The sequence below is a fragment of the Suncus etruscus genome, chromosome 5 (assembly GCF_024139225.1).
Source record: "Suncus etruscus isolate mSunEtr1 chromosome 5, mSunEtr1.pri.cur, whole genome shotgun sequence".
NCBI lineage: Eukaryota > Metazoa > Chordata > Mammalia > Eulipotyphla > Soricidae > Suncus > Suncus etruscus.
In genome coordinates, this window is record NC_064852.1 from 19,396,464 (window position 1) to 19,422,791 (window position 26,328).

Sequence of the window (26,328 nt, forward strand, 5' to 3'; positions counted from 1 at the left end):
ATGTATATCATCATATCATCCTGCCTGGAGTCGGGTCGGGGGTCCCTGTGGTCTGGCGCGGGGGTGCTGTGGAACTCGGGGGTCTGGTGCCCACGTGGGGAGGGTCGATTTATCTCCAATTTCTATTGCCACTCCATTGGCCTGTAGTGGGATCCTCACTCCCCCATAGTCTTACTTCAAGGTTCCAGGAAAGGTTCTCTTTAAACACAGTTTTCACTGTAGGTTAGTGGATTAGCCCATCCTGGGACAAGTAAGTGCCATGATAGTTCCATTCATTCCTAGACGATCTTCAGTTTTCCTAGGCCAACCTGACTTTATGGTCTCTCTGTAATGTCAGGATTATCTAGGTTTGGCCAATGTAAAGATGCAAAGGTCAAATCAAAACGATGAGCTGGAAGGTGGCCTTGGGCCTCTCATCCTCTATAGGAGTTTCCTGTTAGAAGGGGGTCTGTCCCATCCCTCTTCAGGGTTGAGAGAGACTCCAATTTCCAGAACTATTCTAGATATTGAAAGGAGAGACCAGACTGTGGCCGGTTGGTGCAGATCCAGGGTCTGAATTGGTAGATAGTTGATTCCTGGTGTAGGTGCAGAGAACCGTGCTGGACCCAAGGTTCAGGGGTAAATGGCTGAAGTCCAAGTCAAGTCACCAAGGCAAATGTTCAGGGTGGAAGGCCCTCTGTAACATGAAATTATTGAGTCCTCATCCCTAATGGATAATAACTCCTCTTAGTTTCTAATATTTTGTGGGGTTTTTTTTTTGTTTGCTTGTTTTTGGCCACACCAGGTGGCAGTCAGGGGTTACTCCTGGTTCTCTGCTCAGAAATCTCTCCTGGCAGGCACGGGGGATCATATGGGATACAGGGATTTGAACCACCATTGGTCCTGGGTCGGCTGCTTGCGAGGCAAACGCTCTACCACTGTGCTATCTCTCCGGCCCCTAGTTTCTTTTTTTTTTTTTTTTTTTTGGTTTTTGGGCCACACCCATTTGATGCTCAGGGGTTACTCCTGGCTATGCGCTCAGAAATCGCCCCTGGCTTGGGGGGACCATATGGGACGCCAGGGGATCGAACCGCTGTCCGTCCTATGCTAGCGCTTGCAAGGCAGACACCTTACCTCTAGCGCCACCTTCCCGGCCCATTTGCCCCTTTTTTATTTTTTTTTTTTTTTTTTTTTGGTTTTTTTTTTTTTTTTTGGGCCACACCCGGTAACGCTCAGGGGTTACTCCTGGCTATGCGCTCAGAAGTCGCTCCTGGCTTGGGGGACCATATGGGACGCCGGGGGATCGAACCGCGGTCCGTCCGAGGCTAGCGCAGGCAAGGCAGGCACCTTACCTTTAGCGCCACCGCCCGGCCCCATGGCCCCTAGTTTCTAATATTTTTAGACTCCAGACCCTGAAGCTCTTACTTGCCTTAAGGAAAAACAAGCCTGAAGTTGCTTGAAAGTTACCTAGACCTTGAAGCTATTAATAAGAATTAAGCCTGAAGTAGCTTATTCATCCCTTCCACCTCCCTTCTCAGATACTACTCCCCCTCCCACTCCTAGACTTGTTATGAAGGCTGTTCTGTTTTCCAGTCCAAATGGTACTATTCCAGATTGGGGGAGAGGGATTAGGTCATATGTGAGACATGAGACACCTGTGTAAGGGATGAACTCAGAGAATGAAACTGAAAATTGAACCAATCATCAATACTGTGAAAGTTAAATTGTTGTATCAACCAATGAAATACTTAGTCTGCTGAAGCCTGTTAACTCTATATAACCTGCCTGTTAGGTTCTTTTTTGTGTGTGTGTGGTTTTTGGGTCACACCTGGCAGTGCTCAGGTGTTATTCCTGGCTCCAGGCTCAGAAATTGCTCCTGGCAGGCTCGGGGGACCATATGGGATGCCTGGATTCAAACCGATGACCTCCTGCATGAAAGGCAAACACCTTACCTCCAAGCTATCTCGCCTGTCTTAGCCTTTGTCTTAGCCCCAGCTAACCGAAATAAACTCCCTTTTGCATTTTACATTATCAGAAGTGGTCTTTGACTGTCAGCACTGGTCGGGTCATTTGCTCTGCTTGGACCCTAACAATATTTTATCATTTTAATGCGCCTAGGCAAAAGGAATGGTGCCATAGGATACTATTGGGAAGATAATAAGCCAACAATTCCTATAGTGACTATCAAAAGTACAAAGACTTCATGGGTACTATCTCTACTTTCTTCTAAGAATTTCTACTAGAAGTCTAAATAAAAAGGGGAAAGCATAATAACCATAGAGCATATGTTAAAAAGATACACTTAAGAAGTGTACAAAGTGGGTATACATATCCCCTAAGTCTTTTGAAATAATCCGAGGAGAGTAGATAAATTCTAGATCCCTACTGTAGTTTGCAATGCAGTCTTGTGGAGTCTGATAAAACGGCTCACAGCATTCGCAGATTAGGAAATGTCCTAGATCTGAGGATATCTCAAAAGTCAAAACCAGTTGTTAACAACAGTTATGGTGAAATGAAGTGGTAGAAATGGACTAACGAGAACATATCAGCAACAGGATAGATAGCATTTCAAAGACTCGAGTGATTTACAGAAGCAGCAGCTAGAGTGATGACACAGAGCAGAAGACCTTCATGTCGGATGTGCCACTGAAGAGGACCATCAGCAGTTCACAAGCCAATGGTGCTGCCTGAGTCCCACTTTCCATGCTGTGGGCTGTCTGGATTTGAATTGCATATGCTGCATATATGGGTATAGTGGTGGGGGATGAATACAAGCCATTGACCTGATTCCCGGGAGTCTGCACCTGGATAGTATATGGTATTAAAGGAGCTGCGGTGAGAGGTGAGGCATGTTGGTGGAAGCCACAAGGATGGTGGCAGAAGGCCCATTTGGGCGAAGATAAGGGTTAGGTGTGGGATTATTGTAATAGCTGACATTTCTACAAGCATGTAGGTACCCCATAGTATCCTCCTTGTCTCTTATAGGGTGTAATATTGCTTGACACTGTCCATTAGCATTATCAACTGCTAACGTTCTTATCAGGCATTGTTGGGCATTTATATCTTCTACCTGTCTCTCGACTGCATTTTTTAAAAATGGGGCAGGCCAGCAGAGACCTTTATTCACGTCTCGACACCTTCTATCACACTGGTGGGCCAGTTACCTCTGTCAACTGCATTTTTCAATCTACCTAGAAAATCTAAATATGACTCATTAATTCCCTGAACAATCTTAGCATAACTGCTACTCCCTTCCCACAACGTCCTGTTTTGCTTACTTTTAGAGGCAGACCTGCCCACATCTGGGAGGGATCTTTGGCTTTCTGTTTTGCTTACTTAGAGAGGCAAAAGGGGGTTGCCTCAGGGGCAAAGGATTTATAGATTGGGTGAGACTGAGAGACAAATGGGGAGAGGTTTCGGCTTGTTTCGGCACCATTTGCTGTTGATTCTCAAAGAGCTCCCAGAATGAGCAATTGATTCCTATTCACCTATCCCCTGGAAGGGGAAAGATCTTGGTGATATTTATCCGGGGCAAATAATCCACTCAGACAGAAGGGTAAAAGGGGCAAGAAGGTCAGATGTAGTGTCCTTTGTCAGCCTACCACCAGCTCCAAAAAACCTTGAGCCAGTTAGTAAACTGCTCCAAAAGACCTTGAGCACCTTGCTCCCAAACTATTTATTAGGCCCTCAACAGCACCCCCCACCTGGCAGGATGTAAGTGAGAAAACAGGAAGAGATAATAATCTTTTTTTTTTGGGGGGCCACACCCAGTGGTGCTCAGGGGTTACTCCTGGCTGTCTTCTCAGAAATAGCTCCTGGCAGGCACGGGGGACCATATGGGACACCGGGATTCGAACCAAGCACCTTTGGTCCTGGATCGGCTGCTTGCAAGGCAAACGCCGCCGCTGTGCTATCTCTCCGGGCCCAGAGATAATAATCTTAAGGAAATGCTTTCATGTAGAACACATAACTACCAATATATTCGCTTCAGAGTCAACCTTTTCCAAGTCTCTAAAGCGAGATCCCTAATCATTCTTAAAACATGTGGTCATCTAGTCTGCCTATTTACATCAATGAATTCCCCTTCCCCTACTCTGGATTCCCCAGTGGCCCATTCATCGCACAAAATTAGAGGTGCTTTGAATTTTAGTTGACCAGAACAGATGATTTGTTTTACATTATAGTGGAAATGGATACTCATTGTCTCCAGGGCCAGGAACTAAGGGAATAAGTGAACTATAACAGATTTGGAGAACACTTGCTCCATCTAAACAACCAATCACCAGCAGTTTCAGCCATTTGTGTGTGTGTGTGTGTGTGTGTGTGTGTGTGTGTGTGTGTTTCATGCTACTACATGTGGTTTAGGTTGATAGGCATTCCTAGATTTGACCATATTAGTGAATTAATACCTCTTGGGCCTGGAGAGATAGCACAGCGGCGTTTGCCTTGCAAGCAGCCGATCCAGGACCAAAGGTGGTTGGTTCGAATCCCGGTGTCCCATATGGTCCCCTGTGCCTGCCAGGAGCTATTTCTGAGTAGACAGCCAGGAGTAACCCCTGAGCAACGCTGGGTGTGGCCCCAAAAATCAAAAAAAAAAAAAAAAAAGAACTGGCTCCCGTGGTTGGATATTTTTCTAATAGGGTTCTTTTGTTTCTGAATCTGTTTTAATTCCAACCTCTTTAAGAACTAGCCGTTTTGGTGAATTGTTTTCCTGGTGAGGAAAACTCACTTCCGATTCTGTATTTATGTCAATCTCTCTTATGACTAACTGTTGTGGAGAAAAGAGTGGGTTTGTACCACTTCCCCTGGAAGTCTGTGGGAAGGCAAAGGATGTGTAGCACACTCCCTATAGGTCTGTGGGGAGTAAGATAGGATCTGTACCAGACCCCCTAAAAGTTTGTGGTGGAGAAATAAGGACTGTACCACACCCCTTAGAAGTTTTTGATAGAGGGAGTTTGGGTGATAGGTTTGCAGATATGCTTCATCTGATTGTCCTACGTTAGTTTTTTGTATAAGATCAAAATCTTCAGGCAAAATATTTGAAGTTCCTCTACATTTTTCGTAGATCTTGCCTGACCCGAGCTGGCTATTGGAACTAAGGGGGGGGGGTGTCTTCTGGCCCATTGCCAGTAGGTGGCGGTGTAGGACCAACCTCATGTGGTAAATGTAAAAGTTCATAAATTATGCCTTTTCTGACTTTCAGAAAAAAAAAATGAAACCATCTCAGACATCTTCTGAGATAATTCAGAGTATTTCAAAGTATATCAGACCTTTTCTTGGATAAGTCAGAGTTTTCCACCCGCATTTCTTTATCTCATTATTCTTTTTTTGTTTGTTTGTTTGTTTTTTGTTTTTGGGCCACACCCGGCAATGCTCAGGGGTTACTCCTGGCTGTCTGCTCAGAAATAGCTCCTGACAGGCATTTGGGACACTGGGATTCGAATCAACCACCTTTGGTCCTGGATCGGCTGCTTGCAAGGCAAACGCCGCTGTGCTATCTCTCTGGGCCCTATCTCATTATTCTTATAATTTAATATAAGAAAACCAATATAGGGGCTGGAGAGATAGCATGGAGGTAAGGCCTTGCCTTGCATGCAGAAGGGCAGTGGTTCAAATTCCGGCATCCCATATGGTCCCCTGAGCCTGCCAGGAGAGATTTCTGAGCATAGAGCCAGGAGTCAGCCTTGAGCACAGCCCGGTGTGACCCAAAAACCAAAAAAAAAAAAAAAAAAAACACAAAAAAGAAAAGAAAACCAATATAAATATAAAAATTCCCATGAAATAAATTATAATATCTGTATCTTTCATATTCCTAGTCCTATCTCCAAACCAACTAGAGATAAACTCATAAACCCAAAATGGTGAAACCCATCCAAAAAGCCAAGAAACCAACTCATCATATTCTCGCAGATTCTGTTAGGGTACCATTCTCTTTAAGTAAGTCCTCTGTTTCAAATACCAGAACACTGGAGAAAGGCAGGTTTGGAAGCAAATGTTAAAGCAGGAAATAATCCACACAGTGAAAAGGTACAAGAATGGGTTCAGGAAACCCAGCACTCAAGTAAGCACACAAGAGTTCTGCTCCTGAGAAGGAATGCAGCTTAGTGGAAGAAGTCCAAACAATGAGCACCTGCCTTCCTCAGACCCCTGCTTTAATTGACAAGAACCAGGCCACATCCTAGGGTGGGAGAGTAATACCAAGTAGGGAATAATCCAATAATCCCATCACCAGATCACACCCTAGGGTAGAGTATGAATATTGATTAGAGTAGGATGAATAATCCAACACTAAATCATCTAAATGTATTATTGCCAGACCCTTCCACAGAAAGAGGAACTGAGGCCCAGAAAAGGCTGAACACCACCACTACCCCACTCTGGAGAGAAGTTACAACAGGAACACAAAGGGTTGTGATAAGGACATGAAGGTTAACTCCCAAAAAGCTGCCAGTTCTTCTCCTTGGCAACACCATAGCAATGATTCTTGTTGTTATTGTTGTTTTGGCTACACCCAGTGGCACTCCTGGCTCTGAACTCAGGAATCACTCCTGAGCAGTATCAGGGGACCATATGGGATGCTGAGGCTCAAACCTGGGTTGACCTTGTGCAAGGCAAAAGCCCTCCCCATCATGCTATCACTCCAGCCCTTATCAAGGTAGAAAGGCCCATGCAGGGGCAGTTGGGGGGAAAAAACCTAGAAAACCATCCTGGATCTCTCTTGTAGAATAACAGTCCTGTCTGGGGCTGGATGGTGATGGGATGAACGGAGGGGCCTTTCTCTGGCAGCCCAGGCCATGCATCTTCAACCCCCTTCAGCAGGCGGGTCTGAGGGTTACGGGTGGTGGTACTCCATGGAAGTGAAGTCACGTGATGAGTGGCCCGTGAGAAGCCCAGCGTCTGGACAATTTGGTGATGGTTAAAATGGGATAAAAGTCCACAAACTTTTCACGTTTGGACAATTTGGTGGTGGTGGACAATTTGGTGGTGGTATAAAAATTAAAAAAAAGAAAGATAACAGTGAAGCCCAATTGAAAAATTTGATTTAGTGTTGTGTATGTAAATATTTTAGGGGATTATTATGTTACTGACCCTACCCTGATCGGTGATTGTGCCTACCCTAGGGTGTGACCTGGCATTCTGCCCCCACCCTAGGGTAGTACCTGATTCTGCTTCCACCATTGGGTGGTATCTGATCCCACCACTGGGTGGTACCTGATTCTGGGGGATAAAAACAAGGGTCTGTGGAAGGAGAGGGGCTTTTGGCAGGAACTGATGCTGAGGCTTTGGACTTCAGTCTTGTCCACCGAATAAAGCTAATATTTCCACAAGCCTGACTGTCTGTGAGCTGTTTACCCGCCTTTTCACCTCAGAACCGTTGGCTAGACAGGGTGGCAGACTGGTGCTTCGAGCTGAAGGGGAAAGACCTCATCCTCCATCCCTCCATCAGTCAACCTCTTCAGGGGCTGACTTGCAACAATTTAGAACCACCTGCATCTAACTAATCTAAGTCATTTTCTTGCTGATTCAAATGTAATTTATAGTTTCCATAATGTGTATTTTAATGTAGTAGCTTGTCTTCAAAATGTATTTTCTTTATAAATGTTCTTGTAATTTTGTTTAGGGAAGGTTAATAGGAACAAGAAAGTTTCAGGAAAAAAATGCTTGGTTAAATAGCATTAAGAATAGGAACAAGGAAGTTTCAGGATAGTGTTTGGTATATAAGAATTAAGAAAAATGTTAAGTTACAGGTATATTTTGCAGAAAAGTTATGCTTATGGAAAAGGCTGATATGTTATTTTTCTCTTTAAACTTTGTTGCTATGGGAATATTAAGGTTCCCATCTTTGGCTAAAGATGGAAGCCAGGAAAACAAAGGATAACCTATGCTCTTTTGCTTTAATTTGTTTTAAGAAAGGGGCAGAATGTTACCCCATCCCCCATTCTTCCTTAGTAACCTTACCTGCTAGTAAGACCTTCCCATTTCCAGGAGAGATCTTTGGGAGATATCAAGAGGTTTGCCTGAGGGATAGGAGGGGATTGTGAGGAGGGATTGATTGGGAGATTGGGAGAGACTGAGCAAGGGAGAAGGAGCAGAAGAGATGATGGAGAGAAGTTAAGATGCAGGGCAAGCTGAAGAGAGCATGCTTAAATATGGCATAAACCACACCTGTTGGCTAGGACCTTGAATAAAGCTGATGTCTCCTGAAACCTGACTGATCCCCATCCAGGACTGTTATTCTACATCTCTCTCGCTTTTCTTTCTCATAATTTCTAAAAAGATATTGTTTTACTTCACTATTCCTCTCTTCCTAAAATTCTTTTCCATGAGAAAAAGGAGACCAGTAAGGTCCTGATTTTCCTTTCCTGAAAAGAACAATTCCTGTCTCCAACCTGAATACATGATTCCCCAAGAAGTCTGTTGGTGGGATAATCTCCCAGGCTGAGCAGAGCAAGTGGACCACAGGTGCCTCATGGAGCTGGTGAGATGTGAGGTCTGTGAGTGCAGGGGCTCAGTGCCCACTTTTATCAGTCCTATATTTCTCCACCACATTCCAGGTGATCCAGGTGGGTAGAGAGGGAACCAGTATTTTCTCTCTCCCTCACTTCACAGAAATCACCACTAGGAATGTTTTCTGAGCCTACATAGAGCCAGGAATGATTTCTGAGTTCAAAGCCAGGAGTGATTCCTGAGCACCACCAGGTGTGACCCCCAAACCAAACCAAATAAAAGAACTCTGCTTGTAATCAAAGTATGCTGTGTCGCCCCCCCCCCCCCCAGCTATGAATACTGCTCCCTGTTTGAGTTTCCTGCTGTAAACAATGGATGTCTGCAGGGAACAGACAGGGCTGAACTCAACAAGTCTGTTAGGCCCTTTGATCCCCTCTTTTGGCTCATTTCTATCTTGTTCCTTAATCTTCTGAGATGCCAGCTTCAACCAACTCTCTTCATTGGACTAGATCCAGGACACCCCCACACATTCAGCCTCAGAGCAGAAAACAGTCAGTTCCCTTCAATTCATGCCCCTCTCCAAATCTGGTCAATTGCATGAGGGGATCTTAGGCAGGGTGGAACTCCTTCGTGGAGGAGAACAGTTGGGGTATAACAGGGAACCTGTGTTGGTTTGGTTCATGGGATTCCAGACTCCTGTCTGTCCACACCCCGGGGTCGGGGACAGTGGCCTGATCAGCTAGAGGGGAGTCTTGAGCTCTAGGTTTAGACACTGTAGTGTTGTTTTTTTTTTTGTAGTGTTGTTTTAATATAAAAATATAAAATATAAAGTCCTAGTGTTGGGGTGAGGCCTTTGTTGGCACAGCATGGCACCTTTAGCCCCGTCAGTGGATGGGTCTGAAGATTGCAGGGTAACTGCGTAGAAATAATCATAAGCAGTCAGAGTTTCATCAGAGTCAGTTTGGTTTATTCCATGGTCCACTGCCATGTGCATTTTTTTCACATGGCTTCTATGCTAAGCCTTTTCCAAGCAGCTTCTTCTCTGCTCCTTCTCTGTCTCTCTCCTTCCTCCTAGCCAAACTCTATGATTCTTTGTTGTTGTTGTTGTTTTGGGGAGGCCACACCAGTGATGCTCAGGGGTTACTCCTGGCTATACACTCAGAAATCGCTCCTGATTTGGGGGACCATATGGGACTCTGGGGGATCGAACCATGGTCCGTCCTAGATCAGACTCGTGCAAGGCAAATGCCACCACTCCAGCCCAAACTCTATGATTCTTTATTCCAAACCAGAGACCCCCTCCCAAGTGTGGGTGGATCTGACCCACAGGTGGGATAAACAGGAAGTTAGGGGAGGGAATACCACACTGTAGCACCCTGGAAATCTGTACTTATGCCAAATCCCAGAAATCCTGCTCTGCTCCCAGAAGCAGTTGGAAGTGGGCGTAGTATGATCTGAACCCTGGGGCAGGACACTTAAAGAAGGTGATGATGAATGAAGGCATCCAAGACCAATACCAAGGGTTCCCAATGGGACCGTACTGTTGGGTTCCTGATCCTACCCTAATCAATAATTGTACTCAACCCTAGGGTGTGATCTGGTGATAGTATATTGGATTGTCCCTTACTTGGTATTCTTCTCCCACCCTAAGGTGGGACCTGATTCTTGTCAATAAAAGCAGGGGTGTGAGGATGGCTGGGGCTCATTCTTTGGTCTTCTTCCACTGAGCTGCGTTCCATCTTAGGAGCAGAAATCTTGGGTGGTTTGAATTCCTTGCTTGAGCACTGGATTTTCTGAACTCATTCTTGTACCTCTTCACTGTGTGAATTATTTCCTGTAGATCTCCACAACTGGAACAGTTTCCCTTGTCCTAATCGGACAGGGGAATGGGAACTGCCTTTCCTATCTGGGAGCTTGGTGGGAATCAACCTCAACCAAACTCATAGAGAACGTGAACAGTTCACTGTAGCAGTGCCCAGGATGGGTGTGTACGTGGCCTATGTTCCAGGCACTCACTGTCCTATTGTCCCAAGCTCTGGACTTGATAGTGAACTTGAGGCAGGGAAGGATGCTACCAGCTTTTGCATATCCCTGCTGAGCGTAGATGGTCACATAGGCTATATCCTCAGAACTTTTGAGAGTGATTCTCAGCCGTCCATGCACAGAAATCCAGAGGTGGTTGTCCCCCCCCACCACCCCACTGTCCTATTTCTCTGGCCCCCTGACAAATCTGAAGCATAGGCTGAGGAGGAAAAGACAGCCCAGCCTAACTTACACACAGGCTAACTCCTAGCAGGCGTTATAACACCAGGGAGCAGGGGTGCCAAGGAGGAGATAAGTTTGGGTCACATAATGGAGGGCACTGGGGATGTCCTTGAAACATGGTCCTGGGGCTGGAGCAGTAGCACAGATGGGAGGGAACTTGCCTTCAAGCAGCTGACCTGAGTTTGTTTTCCGGCATCCTACATGGTCTCCAGGAGTGATTCCTGAGTGCTGCCAGTTGTAATTGTAGTAAAAAGGAAGGAAGGAAGGAAGGAAAGAAGGGAGAAAGGAAGAAGGGAGGGAGGGAGGGAGGGAGGAAGGAAGGAAGGAGGGAAGGAGGGAGGTAGGAAGGGAGGGAGGGAGGGAGGAAGGGAGGGAGAGAAGGGAAAAGAAAGAAATAGAGGAAGGGAGGGAGGAGGAAGGAAGGAAGGATGGAGGGAAGGAGGGAGGGAGGGAGGGAAGGGAAAAGAAAGAAACAGAGAAAGGAGAAAGAGAGAAGGAGAAAGGAAGGAAGGAAAGAAGGAAGGAAGAAGGAAGGATTGTTGACTCATGGTGAAAATTTCTGCAACAAAGTGAGTCAGGTCAATAAAAATTTTTTTTGGTAGTTTCCACTGAAGTTTTCGCTTTCTCAATTGCAGAGTATTGGGGAATCAAGAGTAGGGGAGGTCAAGAGAAAAGTGTGTGTGTGTGTGTGTGTGTGTGTGTGTGTGTGTGTGTGTGTGTGTGTGTGTGTGTGTGTGTGTGTACATATGGCTCTGCACTCAGGGATCACTCTTTGAGGGCTTTGGGTAACATCTGTGGTGCCAAAGATTGCACCCAGGTTGCCACTGTGCAAGGCAAGTTTCCTACCCTCTATGCTACTGCTCTGGCCCTAAAATTTGTGAATTCAATGAGGATCTCCTATTTCAGGTTATTCTAATCCTGGGAGGCAGCAATTCAATTCCCTCTTCTGAACAGGGAATCATTAAGGATCTCCTGTCATGACTCTACATCAGTTCAATTCTTTTTTTTTTGGGGGGGGGGGAGATCACACTTGGTGACCAGCAATATATACTCCTCTCTCTGTACTTAGGCGGGGTACTGGGGACCCTCCGGGTGCATGCACAGCGGGGTAAAGCAAGCTTCTCTAAATCTCTTGCACCCAGGCCATAGAAGGTAAAAATGAAGGGCGCAAGGGGGTGAGACCTTCAAAACCCCTCATAGCTCCACAATAACTCCGGGCTGCCAGACAGGTTCCATTGGATGGAGGACACCTCGCGCTGGAAGGCTGCGCGGGGCGCAGAAGGGCAGTCGGGGTGAGCGTGCGCGCAGGCGGGAGGTCGCGTCTGTCCTCAGTCCTGGGCCCAGGACCTACAGCCCGGTCTCTGGGATCGAGACCACGGTGGGGAGAGGTCTCCCCACACTCTTTTGAGAAAGTTGTGGGCGAGGCGAGCCCGCGTTGGCCGAGGTCGGTGGAGGAAGTCACCGGCGAGGCAGCACCGTTAGCGTCCCGTCGCCATGGAGACGCAGCTGGCCACCGTGCCCAAGGGGGACGCGGGCACCCGGTGGTGTCCTGCCTGATCCGCAGTGCTCCGCAAAGGGGCCGATCTGCTGGGCCTTCCGGGGTTATTCAGGGATCCCCACTACGGCGAAGCGTTGCCAGGGGGGGTCAGCATCCCGTCGCCTTTGGGGACCCCGCGCCCATCTCCGGCTCTGCGCTGGGACTCGGTGGGCACCTCTGAGCTGCCCAAGTTAGCCTGTGGCCAGCTGGGCTTCGGCGTCCCGAGATTCCCCCACGATGGCTGAACTTGTGAGCCCCCGAGAACAGGACCTGAAATGTTCCCCGAAGCCTCAGCCACCGCCGGCGCGCCGCACCCCAAGCCAGATCTTCCCACGGGTCCGGAGGCCCCTGACCGTGGCCGATCTCAGGCCCAGGATGGAGAACGAGCGGCTGGGGGTGGTGCGGGATTCCATGCTGCAGAACCACCTCATCGTCAAGGTGAGTCCCCCCCACCTGCCCTGGCATCTCCACGCTTCCCCTTGGGCCGCACCGTCGGGTCCTGCGTAATGCGCTCTCGGGCCGGTGTCCACATCGCCCAGCGCCCCGGCTTTCTTCTCCTCCTCCTGGAGCTGGGACCTTGGGATGAGCTGGTTCTCCCATAAGCAGCCTCCTGACCCGGCCCACCTGAAGAAGTAGAGAGTAGGATGAAAGCCAGCATAGGCCACACTGAGCGCCCCCCTGGCCTCTAAGTCCCTGAGCTCTCCCGGGGTCTCCCAGACTTTGGAAGCCCCCCCCTCATGCCCCTGTGCCCCTGAGCTCTCTCTCCCAGGGTCTCCTGACTTCAGGAGTTCTCCCCCACCCATGCCCCTGTGCCCCCGAGCTCTCCCGGGAGTTCCCACCCTACCCAAGCTCCCCGACTTACATGCAACAAACCCCCCTGGAACAAGTTCCAAAGCGCGCAGGTGCTCCAGGGCGTGGGGTAACAGGACAGAGCTGAGGCTCTGAGCAGACGGCCCCCCCAAGCTCCCTTTGGGTGCCTCCCCCATTCCTACCCCGTCTTCACCCTACACCGGTGGGTGTGAGAAACCCGTCCCATAAGGTCTAGGCCCTGAGAAAAAAGTCCAGGCTCGGACGGACTGAGAAAAAAGTCCAGACGGTTCCTCCGGGGCTCGGCGCGAGCGAATCCAGCGAGTGCCACTGGGGGGCAGCGTCCTCCCAGAAATGCGGGGAGACACTGGGAGGCAGGGACCCATCGCGGAGTTGCCGCCAGCTAGTTGGTGGTGGTGATTTGGGGTCTGGAAACGTGCTACTGGAATTTTTTTGTTAACAGGCTCCGTTGCAAATCATGGTTCTTTTTCCTCTTCCTTTCCCAAGAGATGCTCCTGGGCTTTAGGGGTGTGTGTGTGTGTGTGTGTGTGTGTGTGTGTGTGTGTGTGTGTGTGTGTGCGTTGCTTTCACAGAGAGAAGAAACTCCACATCTATTGTTTTTTGGTTTTGAGCTCCACCCCCTTCTTTACTTATTTATAAATGTATATTTGTAATAACCTCTCAGCTAACATGCTACAGATGACGAATGGGGCTCACCTCTCTGGAGTCAGGAGAAGAATTAAACCCCCTTTTAATACAAGGACATTAAGATTAGGCTTTTGCTCAAAATTGTTACTGGCAACTCTCTTTGACTTACATATGAAAGGAACAGTATTATAGATTCATTCTCCATATCTGAATACACAGAATGACCTATGATCTGTATACACCATATATGAACATAGAAGCACATATATGTATTCCACCACCATGTAAAATTCTCATAGATTATATACATAAGTACTTTTCCTTGGGGCAGGTCAAGGGCCTGGAGGCCACACCAGAGGGTGCTCAAGAACCACTTTCTCCTCTTGTTTCTGGGCTGCCCCAAGCAATGCCAAAGGGTTACTACTTACCTCACTCAAGAATCATTCCTGGGCCGGATAGATAGCATGGAGGTAGGGTGTTTGCCTTACATGTAGAAGAACGGTGGTTTGAATCCCGGCTTCCCATATGGTCCCCAGAGCCTGCCAGGAGCAATTTCTGAGTGTAGAACCAGGAGTGACCCCTGAGGGCTGCCAGGTGGAACCCAAAAGCAAAACAAACAAACAAACAAAAGAATCATTCCTGGGCCAGAGCAGTGGCACAAGTGGTAGGGCACCTGCCTTGCACGTGCTTAACCTAGGATGGACCTCGGTTCGATCCCCCAGCATCTCATATGGTCCCTCAAGCCAGGAGTGATTTCTTTCTTTCTTTCTTTCTTTCTTCTTCTTCTTCTTTCTCTTTCTTTCTTTCTTTCTTTCTTTCTTTCTTTCTTTCTTTCTTTCTTCTTCTTTCTTTCTTTCTTTCTTTCTTTCTTTCTTTCTTTCTTTCTTTTTTTTGTGGTTTTTGGGCACACCCGGCAGTGCTCAGGGGTTATTCCTGGCTCCAGGCTCAGAAATTGCTCCTGGCAGGCACGGGGGACCATATGGGACGCCGGGATTCGAACCAATGACCTCCTGCATGAAAGGCAAACGCCTTACCTCCATGCTATCTCTCCGGCCCCAGGAGTGATTTCTGAGCGTATAGCCAGGAGTCACCCTTGAGGGTTATTGGGTGTGCTGCCCCCCAACAAACAAACACAAACAAACAAAGCAAAACAAAAAAAGAAACATTTTTGGTGGGATTGGGGAACCATATGGGATGCTGGGGACCAAACCCAGGTTGGCCATGTGCAAGGCAAGTGCTCTCCTTGCTGCACTATATCACTCTAGCTCTCAGGGCTGACTCCTGGCTCTGTGCTCAGGAATCATCCCTGGTGCTGCTCGGGAGACCACTTAAGGTGCCAGAAATTAGATCCAGGATTAGCTGTATGAAGGCTGGAATATCTCTCTACTATCTTTTTGGCCCCCATTATTTTGTTTGTTCTGTGGGTCACACCGAGCAATGCTCAGCTCTCAACCTATCTCTGTGCATAGGATCATAGGGGATCTAAGGTGCAGAACACACACCCTAATAGGTCCCATCCTCCCTGCACCATCCTCTTCGCTTCTTCCCATTCAATGATGGCATCTGGCCTCTAGATGGTACTAGTGGAACAGTTTCCAGACATTTCTGAACTGGGGGCTGGGGTGGAGGGGACTCAGACGCAGGCACCACACAGGGAGCACAGCTGGATCAGAAAGGGACAGCTGGAGTGGGAGCAATGTGGCATTGTGGCAGGTGGGTGACCCGAGACTGTGCAGCGCTCCTCTGGGTCCAGCTAAGGGCCCCAGGAGTCCAGGCGTTTCCTCCCATGCACTGTTGTGGTAGACCCAAGTGGCCTCAGGGACCCTCTGGAGCAGCTAAGTTGATGCCCACGTTTCGCTGTCTAGCTCCTTGGTAGACAGTCTACCCAACTCTGCCCTAAATCAAAGAGACCCTGAAAACTGAGGGGAACGTTGTCTCTTTCCTTGCCTCCCTCACACTCAGCTGCTGGGTCCTTTCTGAATACCCAGTGTCCTAGCCCCCAGCCTTGCTGACCTTCCAAACCACTAGCACTGCAGACACCCCCCCCCCCCAGAGATTTGAGTATTGGTGAAATACTCAATACACTGACTTTTTTGTTTAGGGGTCACTGAGTTTGCATATTAGAGGTGCTGGGGGGTGAGGATGGCAGCTGCCTGCATCTTAAAGGCAAAATAAGAATGGAAAAATCACTAGGGGATTGAAAGAAGGAGAACATCAAAATTCTTCCAGCTCACCTCTAGAAAACAGTTTCAAGAATGTTTCTGGAGCTTTTGTGGCATGCAGGCTTACTATTTACTGTGGATTGTTTATTATACAAGTCTGGAGGTTCCAACCCAGAGTTCTTGGGCTCCTTCTGGTGTGAGATGGAGGGAGGGGCAGCCTCAGTCTTGGTTTCCCTCCTTCCTTCCTTCCCTCCCTCTTTTCCTTCTCCCTCTCTTTTTCTTCCTTCTTCCTTTCTCTTTCTTCTCTCCCTCCTCCCTCCCTCTTTCCTTTCTCCTTTCTTTCTCCTTCTATCCCTCCTTCTCTCCTGCCTCTCTCTTCCTCCCTCCCTTACTCTTTCCCACCCCTCCCCTCTCCTTCTGTCCCTCCCTGCCTCTTCCTTCTCTCCCTTTTTCCTTCCTCCTTCCTCCATCCTTTCCTCTGTCCCTCCTTCACTCCCTCTGCTCATCCCTTTGTCCTTCCTCCCTCCCTTTCCTTCCTTCCTCTCTCTCTCTTCCCTCCCTCCCTCCCTCTCTCCCTCCCTCCCTTCCTTCCTTCATTTTTTTCCTTCCTTCCTTCCTCCCTCCCTCCCTCCCTCCCTCCCTTCCTTCCTTCCTTCCTTCCTTCCTTCCTTCCTTCCTTCCTTCCTTCCTTCCTTCCTTCCTTCCTTCCTTCCTTCCTTCCTTCCTTCCTTCCTTCCTTCCTTGTCACACCAGCAGTGCTCAAAAGCTACTCTCAACTAGTGCTCAGAGGTCATTCCTAGTGATGCTTGGAGGACCACATGATGCTGAGGGTCAACCCAGGCCTCCTGTGCACTAAGACTGTGCTCAGCCCTTTGAGCCTCTTGGTGGCCCTATGCCTCCACTGTAACTAGGAAGGTGAGCAGAGGTAGAGCCCATGTTACTGGTCTTGTCTATGTCTAAACCTGAATGTGCCATGGGGACCGATGAAGATCAACTTCAGAAGTGTTCACTTAGGGGCCAGAACAATAACACAGTAGGAAGGGCATTTGCCTTGCAAGTGGTCAACCTGGTTCTATCCCTGGCATCCCCTAGAATCTCCTGAGCAATGATTCCTAAGGGCAGAACCACAGTAATCCCTGAGTACTGCCAGGTGTAGTCCAAAAAGCAATGTATATATCTATATCTATATTTATCTATATCCTTTCATGTGACTGACCAGGGTTCAATCCCACATGATCCCTTGAGCACCGGCAGAAGTAATCCCTAAGTGAAGAGCCAGGAATGTCCTCTGAGAATCACCAGGTATGGCTCCAAAACAAAAAGTAATAAAACAAAACAGAAAAGAAATGCTCATTTATCTCACCTCATTGTGGCATGCATGAATGGGATTAGGATTTTTTTCATTTGTTTATTTATATTTTGGGGATGCTGGTGATTGAACCCAACTTGACCTTGTCAAGGCCAGGGCCCTTCCCACTGTTCACTCCAGTCCTAAGACTTGTAGTTAAAATAAAAGTAGATGTCCTGCCCAAAGAAGCCAAGCACCCACAGATGTGACTCTCATCTCATTCTACAACAATCTTTGAGATGCCCCAGTAACGGGGGTGGGGTGGGGTGGTGGAGAAGGAGTAAAAGGCTTAAACACTCTCATACGTATTTCAGCCTCAAGTGCTCCTCAACTGTCTCCCTCATGGAATAGTGAGCCAACAGGTTCTTTAGGGGGCTGGCTGTACCCATGTGTGGCTGGTGGCCATCCCATGTCAATATTTCCTACTGGAAAACCTTCCTTTCTGTTGCCTAGAGTGCAGCACTGGCGACTGATTTTCCTTCGAAATGTGACTCGCAGTGGGAAGAAAATGAGATGGAGAAAAGAACCAGGCTTCCGCCGGCTTGATTCTCATTTCCCCAGAATTCTGGGACTGCACATGGAATCTTGATACCATAGGCTTGTCACTAAACCTGTCACTGCGCCCCCTTCCCGCTTCGGAACTCTGGGAGAGCCTGTCAATACAATTACAGGCTGCAACGCAGGGTTTGCTCTGCTGACAGCCCGAGCCTTGTCAGCCCCGAGAGGAGGCTCCGCGTCCAGGGCGAATGCAGAGCCCTGCACCCGCTTAGAAAGCACCGATTTTTTCATAATTGATTACTGACTTTGTTTTTCTGTGGGGGTTTATGTCACAAATAAGCAGTGCATGCATTTCTAAAATAGAGTTATAAACTGAGCACTGGGGGAGAGAGAAGGGCTACGTACAGACATTCAAACTCAATTTCTTTTTTCTTTCTCCTTTTTTTTTGGGGGGGGGGCGGGAGGCTCATTCAGGGGATGCTCAAAGGTTTTACCTGGCTCTGTGCTCAAAAAAATCACACCTCGTAGGCTTAGGGGACGCTATGAGATGCTGGGGATCGAACCTCATCGGCTGCAATCAAGGCAATTGCCCTACCTGCTGTTCTATCTCTCTCAGACCCCTCTCTCCCTTCCTCTCTTTTTTCCTTATTTCCTCCACACTGGCTAGGCTCAGGGGTTATTCCTGGCTCTGCACTCAGGAATTTCTCCTGAAGTGGCTTGGGGGAACCCTATGGGACACCGAGTATCAAGCCTGATTGGTTGCTTGCAAGGCAAGTAAACGTCCTCCCTATTGGACTATCATTCCAGCCCTCAGTTTTCTTTCTTCCTTTCTATTTTTTTTTAAAGATAGGCTATTAAGGACCCCAACAAATCCCCCAAGTTGCACCTGGATCTACCTGCCTCTGCTCTGGGACAATTAATGAGTACAGAATAGCCTGGGTAGCTGTGTACCAAGCAGCCTGCAAGTCGCGATGCCCACCTGTGGCTCTGCCTCCAATTGCCTTAATGGTTCGATGTGCCTTTCAAAGCGAGCACTATGGACCTATGTGGATTCTCAAGATCCACTCACTACCAAGACACATTCATAAAGTGCCTGCTGGGCCGGAGAGATAGATAGCACGGAGGTAGGGCATTTGCCTTGCATGCAGAAGAATGGTGGTTCGAATCCCGGCATCCCATATGGTTCCCTGAGCCTGCCAGGAGCGAGGAGCGATTTCTGAGCATAGAGTCAGGAGGAACCCCTGAGTGCTGCCGGGTGTGACCCAAAAACCAAAAATAAATAAATAAATAAATAAATAAATAAATAAATAAATAAATAAATAAATAAAAGGGCCTACAAAATGCCCAGCATCATGTGAAAACAACTCAGGGCCACAAAAACAAGTTTAGAACTCAGTCTTTCCTGTAAGAGTTAACTGTTCGGCTGGTCAGTTTTTATATCTGGGGATGTAATAACTATCTATGTTGCCAAATACACACCTACCTTTAAAAAAGCTCTCTCACTGGCTTTTAGTTTTTTTTTTTTTATTATTATTTTTGGTTTGTGGGAGCCCCAGCAATGGTAGGGGCTTCTCCTGATTCTGAGCTCAGGAATCATTCCTGGTGGGGTGCAGGAGACAAGGGACTATATGGGATGTTGGGGATCAAACCTGCATGCAAGGCAAGTACCCTCCCCACAGTGCTATTGCTCTAGTCCTGATGCTTTTAGTTTTTGAGTCACCCCGCTCAACTCTGCTTGTGGATTGCCTCTGTAGGTGCTTGGGGGACCATGCAGTGCCAGGGATGTTGGATCAGGAACTCCTTGCAAAGCCTGTGCCTCTGAGATATTTCTCTGGTTCTCTCAGCCTTTTTTTTTTTTTTTGGTTTTTGGGCCACACCCAGTGGTGCTCAGGGGTTTCTCCTGGCTGTCTGCTCAGAAATAGCTCCTGGCAGGCACGGGGGACCATATGGGACACTGGGATTCGAACCAACCACCTTTGGTCCTGGATCGGCTGCTTGCAAGGCAAACACCGCTGTGCTATCTCTCCGGGCCCTTCTCTCAGCCTTTATTATATTTACACGTGCACACTCATAAGGGTTTGGATTTCTCTGGGAAGAAAGTGTAGAGCAGGACTTGGGCTTTCTGGGGAACAATGGGGAACAAGTCTTGGAGGGAAAAAGGCAGATAGAAATTTAGGGTGGATTCAGGGTGCCCTGAGCCTGTTTCAGCCTACGAAAGCCCAGGAATTCTGGCCCCCTGGACCCTAAGAGTCTGTAGGGATTTTTGTTTGGTTTTGGACCACATCCAGAGTTGCTCAGGGGCTTACTCCTGGCTCTGCACTCAGAATTATTTCTGGCAGGCTTGGGGGATCTTATGGGATGTTGGGATTTTTCCAGGTCAACCATATGCAAGGCAAATGTCCTCACCACTGTGCTATTGCTCAGGCCCCAAATCTGTAGGATTTTTTTTTGGGGGGGAGCCACACCCATTGACACTCAGGGATTACTCCTGGCTATGTGCTCAGAAATCACTCCTGGCTCAGAGGATCATATTGATTGCCGGGAATTGAATCAGGTCCATCCTAGGTCAGCCACGTGAAAGGCAAATGCCCTACGACTGCGCTATCACTCTGGCCCCTAAATCTGTAGGCATTACCCCTAGTCAGGTTCTGGGTGGCCGGACTTGGCTCTGCTGCTGAGTCATTGTTGCATTGTGGGGCAGCATTTCTTCAGAGGCTGCACTCTGCACTGAGGGAAGCGGCCACATTGTGCTCACCAAGAGCTAAAGGACCGTAATAAATACTGAGGCTGGTAGCACAGGCAGAGAACAGAGATGGGAGCAAAGAGGGCAGCAGGCATGCCTGGAGGGTACCCAGAGACCCATGTGGGTGAGAACTCTCAGTGTGAGCTGCCCAAGAGAACCTGGCACTGCTTAAGCTCATTGGTAGTCAGAGAAAAGAAAACATCATGAGGAGGAATTAAAAACCTGTGTCTGCCCTGGTAGCCCATCTCAACTGCAATTTTCTCGGGAAAGTCCAAATGCAACAATCCAGTACATGCCTGTCTTGCAACCTCTCCCTACTCTGACATCAAAGCCTCCTCGGCCTATGCCCTTACACTCTTGAGTACATGTAGAGCATGATTGTCTGCATGGACAGCCTTTTGGGCATCTGGAACAAACCTGCTGGCTGCCAGGCTTTGTGGCAGGGCCGCAGGGCAGCCGCTGGGGCAAAGGTGCCAGCCTGGCACTCTGTTCCTCTGGGTACTCTGGCTTTGAAACGGTAATGAAGACAGGCCCGGGGAATGGCTTCGTAGGCAGAACTGGCCACCTGTCACTCTCTGATGGCCATGACTGTGATGGTAATGTGCAGGCTGGGCTTAAAGGAGGGGTCAACATGCCCTGGAGGGGGCCAGGCAGAGCAATAGTGCAGCAGGGATGGCATTTGCCTTGCAAGCAGCAGACCTGGGTTTAATTTCTAATAGCTCATATAGTCTGGAGTCCTGAACACACAAGGAGCAATTTCTGGGCAGTCAGGAGTAACCCCTGAGCACTGCTGGTTGAAATACTGAGACTCTTGTAGTTACTATTTCCCCCCTCCTTTTCTTTTCTTTATTTCTTTTTTTTTTTTTTTTTTGGTTTTTGGGTCATACCCGGCAGCACTCAGGGGTTACTCCTGGCTCTCCGCTCAGAAATCGCTCCTGGCATGCTCGGGGGACTATATGTGATGCCGGGATTCGAGCCACCAACCTTCTGTATAAAAGGCAAACGTCTTACCTCCATGCTATCTCTCCGGCCCCTATTTTCCCCTTTGACAAACTGCATTTTTTCCCTTACTTTTTGGCTTTTGGGGGCCATGACCAGCTGTGCTCTGTGTTGCTTGGGGGAATATATAGGGTGTTGGGGGTTGTACCTGGGTTGGCTGAATGCTCGACAAATCCCTTCCTTGCTGTCCTGTCTATCTTATATCCAGACTATGTTCTCTTACTCTATAACTGGCATTTCCAAAGCCCATTTCTTTCTGTCCTGGTCAGGGATCTACTAAAATATCTGATTCTAGAAGTACTTTTGTTATTTTTTTTAGGCCACATCCAGCAATGCTCAGGGCTTACTTCTGTCTCTATGCTCAGGAATCGTTCCTGGTGGAGCTCATCTATAGGATGCCAGGGATCAAGCTGGGATCCATCACTTGCAAAGCAAGTACCTCATCCACTGTGCTAGCTCTCCCTGCTTCATGCTCTTGAGAAAACATCTGGGATTTCTAGCAACTGTGCTCTCTCAAGTGAAGGGGAGTTTGCTCTTAAATAAAGGGGTTTGTGGGGTGTAGCTGCTGCCCTGCTAGTTTCAGGACTCTTGGGCAAGAGGCTTCATATCTGGCCTTGGTTCCTCACTGGAGATTTGAACTCCACTTTCAGGCTAAAGCCTTGCAAGATGCAGGGGATTGAACCCGGATTGGCTATGTGTGAGGAAAATACTCTCCACTGTGCTATCACTCTGGTCCCAAAGGACATTCTCCTTTTGGGATCAAACCCACATGCTCAGGGTGCTGTGTGATATTGGGGATCTGGCCTGAATCTCCCCACTATAAAGCATGTGCATGAGACCATGAGGCACCTCCAGAGCAAGAACATGATCTTGTAGAAGAAAGAATCATAGTCTAGAACATTCTAGACCACTGTAGACCAGTGGGGCATTGATTCTGCTTCTCCAGGACCAGCTGGCCACATGTGGAAATTTTTTGTTTATATTATTTATTTATTTATTTTTGTTTTTGGGCCACACCCGGCAGTGCTCAGGGGTTACTCCTGGCTGTCTGCTCAGAAATAGCTCCTGGCAGGCATGGGGGACCATATGGGACACCGGGATTTGAACCAACCATCTTAGGTCCTGGATCAGCTGCTTGCAAGGCAAACACCGCTGTGCTATCTCTTCGGGCCCTATTTTTTATTTATTAATTTTGGGGCTACACCCAGTATTGCTCAGGGTTTACCCTTGACTCTGATTCAGGGATCACTTCTGGCAGTGCTTGAGGGACTGTCTAGGATGCTGGGTTTGAACCCAGGTCAGCTGTGTGCTGTGAGCATTGAGGGTAAATCCAGGGATGCACTACACCCCACAGTGCTTTTCCCCCCACCCCCATGTGCCCACCATGCTAAGAAACCCAAGTAGGAGGGATACCCAAGCCCTGTGGTGTACAGACCCCTGAAAGCCTGCAGAGATGAGAGAAATGACGATTTGTGTTCGGACTGTTTCTCTCCGTAGCGCTATACTGGCCACCCCTCCCTGAATCCTCTGGCGATTTGAAATGGCCCTTGGGACACATTTCCTCTTCTCATGAGAGTGCCCCTGAGTCTGCTGGCTTCCTTCTGGTGCTCATCTTTTCACAGCCTCACCCACGTGGTGATTGAAAAACCTGAAAAGTCTATGCAGTAAGTCAACAGAGCAAGGCTCAGTCAGTCGCCGGGGAGGCACTCCTCTTACAGGCACTGGTGGGCATCTGGGCTAATCTAGATCACAGGACCAAGGGCTTCCAGGTGCCGATACCTGAGAATTGGCCCAGACTTCCCCCCTAAGATTTTAGACAGAATGGGTATGGTACTCCAGCAATGAAAACCATGAGAAACAAGAAGTTTATTGTAGGAGTGAAAGCAGGAACAACGTGGGTCGGGATTGCAGGACAGATTAAATTAAGGGGCAGTTAGGCATGGGAGCCATGCCTGAGAGTGGATGGTTTTGTGCAATGTTCGAAAGAGACAGGCTACAGGCTCTGTCTTCAAACCCAAAGGGACACTTCCCCTGAACAAGGGAAGGACTAGCAGATGAAATGCTTATTATTTTATTTTGGTACTGGGGTCTAATTCCTGCAGAGGTCTGTTGGGGGAGGAACATATGGGGTGCTGGGGTTTGAATCTGAGTCTGCTGTGTGCAAGGCAAGTGACCTACCTGCTGTACTATCTCTCTGGCTCTGCAGATGAGATAATTTTAGCAGAATCTTGACAGAAAAATTTTGGGGGAGTTTTGGCCACATATGGCTGTGCTCAGGGGTTAATCCTAGCTCTGTGCTCAGAGATCATTCCTGGTAGGCTTTGGGGACCATCTGGGATGCCGGGAATTGAACCTTGGTCTGTGCCGGGTCAGCTGTGTGCAAGATAAATCCTACCACTGTGCTGTCCCTCTGGCCCCAGAATCTTGACAGATCTTAAGCAGATTGGAGAATACGAAGGAAATGGCGAGGTGGGCGTAGAGTGGATTCAAGTTTTGTGTGGTCTGAAGCTTATTAAATTTCAAAGTTCCTCTTTAAGAAACTGAAGGAAACCTGTAGGAAACATGCCTACATCATCCATCCATTATCCTTCCACTCATCCTTCAGCATTCATCCTCCATGTATCCACACATAATCCACTATATGTCAACTATAAATGTACCGTCTATCAACCCACATATTCAACATACACCCACCATCCATCCATCTATACACCATTCATCCTTTTATCTTCCATGCATGCATCATCCACTACCCATTCCTTTACTATCTAATATCCACCATCCATTTATCATCCAACAATCTGCACTCTCCACTCATTCATCTACCATTCATGCATCCATTCAATCATCCACCCACCCATTCATCCATCCATCCATCCATCCATCCATCCATCCATCCATCCATCCATCCATCCATCCATCCATCCATCCACTATCCATCCACCATCCATCTAACCATCCATCATTCAGCCATCTACCCTCCCCCCCATCCATTCATCCATTCTCCATCTACCCACCCATCCATCCACCACCCACTCATCCATCCATCCACCTACCAGTCATGCCATTCTTTCCCTTATCCAGGAAACTCATCCCAGACTCCTATATACAGATTCATGGACTTGTGAAGCCTTTGCAAATCCCTTGTTACTTCTACACTCCTTTCCTACATGCTCCTTCTCAAGTCCTCTTCACTCTCATCTCTCTGAGCCCATCCTTTACTTATTCATTCCACCTTATGCAGCTGCCAGATGGATGGAGACAGCAGGACATAAGCGAGAGGGACAGCTGGGTGTGTGTGCAGCAGAATGTGGGGTTTGGACTGAAGGTCGTGGGCAGTCAAGGGCCATGCAGCAATAGGATGAGGGGCACCATAAATAGAGTCTTCTGCTGGGCTGCAAGAGTGGTGTAGTGGCAAGTGTACCCCAGTGGTTAGGGCTGGCAATTGTGTTTTGTTTACTGTGCGAGTGTCTGCCATGCGCAACTGTTTGAGGGGACCACCTGCCGTGAATCTGAGGGGTCCCTCAGGTCTGGGGAAGTTCTACAGCTGCCTCCAAACCTTTACAAATCCTCAGCAAAGGGCCCGAGTTGTCTGTTGTCACCGCATGGGCAGAGACTGGAGGTTTGAGCAAATCTTTCAAAATCTACCCGTTGCCAGGAGAGCTTGTGTTTATTTACAAGTGCTGTCTACACAGCCACCCTCTTTGTGGGCTGATCCTGCCTGCCTTGAGGAGGCCGTGGCCTGAGCTGAACTGCCACAGACCTCTAGATGCCAAGCCAGGGGTCAGCAGACTTGTCCCCCCACATGCCAGCTGGACACAGCCACTTCTAGGGTGCCCCCTGCAAACATACTTCATGTTGGCCCTTCAGAGATCTTACCCTAAAATCAGTGCAATGTCCCTAAAGGAAGGGGATACTGACTGTCCCATGGATAAATGGGGATGTAGTGGCTGCTGGCGGTGGTCACAAACGTTGCCAGCTGAAGCTAGATCCCAGGACCCTGTGTGGAGCTAAAAAACTTTACAGCCAGCTACTTAGTTTTTGTTTTTGGCCACACTCAGTGGTGCTCGGGGATTACTCCTTTTGGGGGGAGGTTGGGGTTACTTCTGGCTCTGTGCTCAGAAATTGCTCCTGGCAGGCTCGGTGGACCATATGGGATGCTGGGATATGAACAACCATCCATCTGGGTCGGTTGTGTGCAAGGCGAACACCCTACCACTGTGCTATTGCTTGGGTTCCCAGGGATTACTCTTGACTCTGTGCTCAGAAATTACTCCTAGTAGGCTTGGGGGACCATATGGATTACTGGGAATATGAAGTTGACCTTGTGGAAGGCAAGCGCCTTACCTGCTGTGTTCTCACTCAGCCCCCTAGTTCTCAAGGTTTTGAACTGAGAAAGCTTCAGCAACAGTCCCATGGTCATGCAGAGCATGGGCCCAAGTCAGAGGGTATGTGGTGGCTGGTGTCATGTGTTATAGGGGATAAACTGCCCATCATCCCTTTTGTCCTACTGGAGGGAGGAAGTGGCATCTTTGCCTGTCTTCATCCACTCACTTCACTGCACTTTCTATTTTTAAGATACTTATTATGTGGGCCAGAGCAATAGTACAGCAGGTAAGGTGTTTGTACCTGGGTAACCCCTGAGCATCACCAGGTGCCATGCTATCAGGAAATTCCTTTTTTTTTTTTTAAATTTTTGGGTCACAGTTGGCAGCACTCAGGGGTTACTCCTGGCTCTACGCTCAGAAATCGCTCCTGGCAGGCTCAGGAGACCATATGGGATGCCAGGATTCGAACTACCGTCCTTTTGCATGCAAGGCAAACATCCTACCTCCATGCTGTCTCTCCAGCCCCCCTCTCTCAGGAATTCTGCACCCAGGAATTACTCCTGGCT

The 26,328-nt window shown here is 48.4% G+C and overlaps 1 protein-coding gene across 1 annotated transcript in view; it reads left to right on the forward strand.

Annotated features, from left to right (window-relative positions):
* The first annotated feature begins 12,466 nt into the window (after positions 1-12,466).
* CFAP77 (cilia and flagella associated protein 77) overlaps positions 12,467-26,328 on the forward strand; it is a 105,013-nt gene continuing 91,151 nt past the window's right edge. Inside the window, exon 1 of the mRNA XM_049772819.1 lies at positions 12,467-12,667. Within this exon, the coding sequence (XP_049628776.1) occupies positions 12,467-12,667 (201 nt within the window). The remainder of the gene's footprint in view (positions 12,668-26,328) is intronic.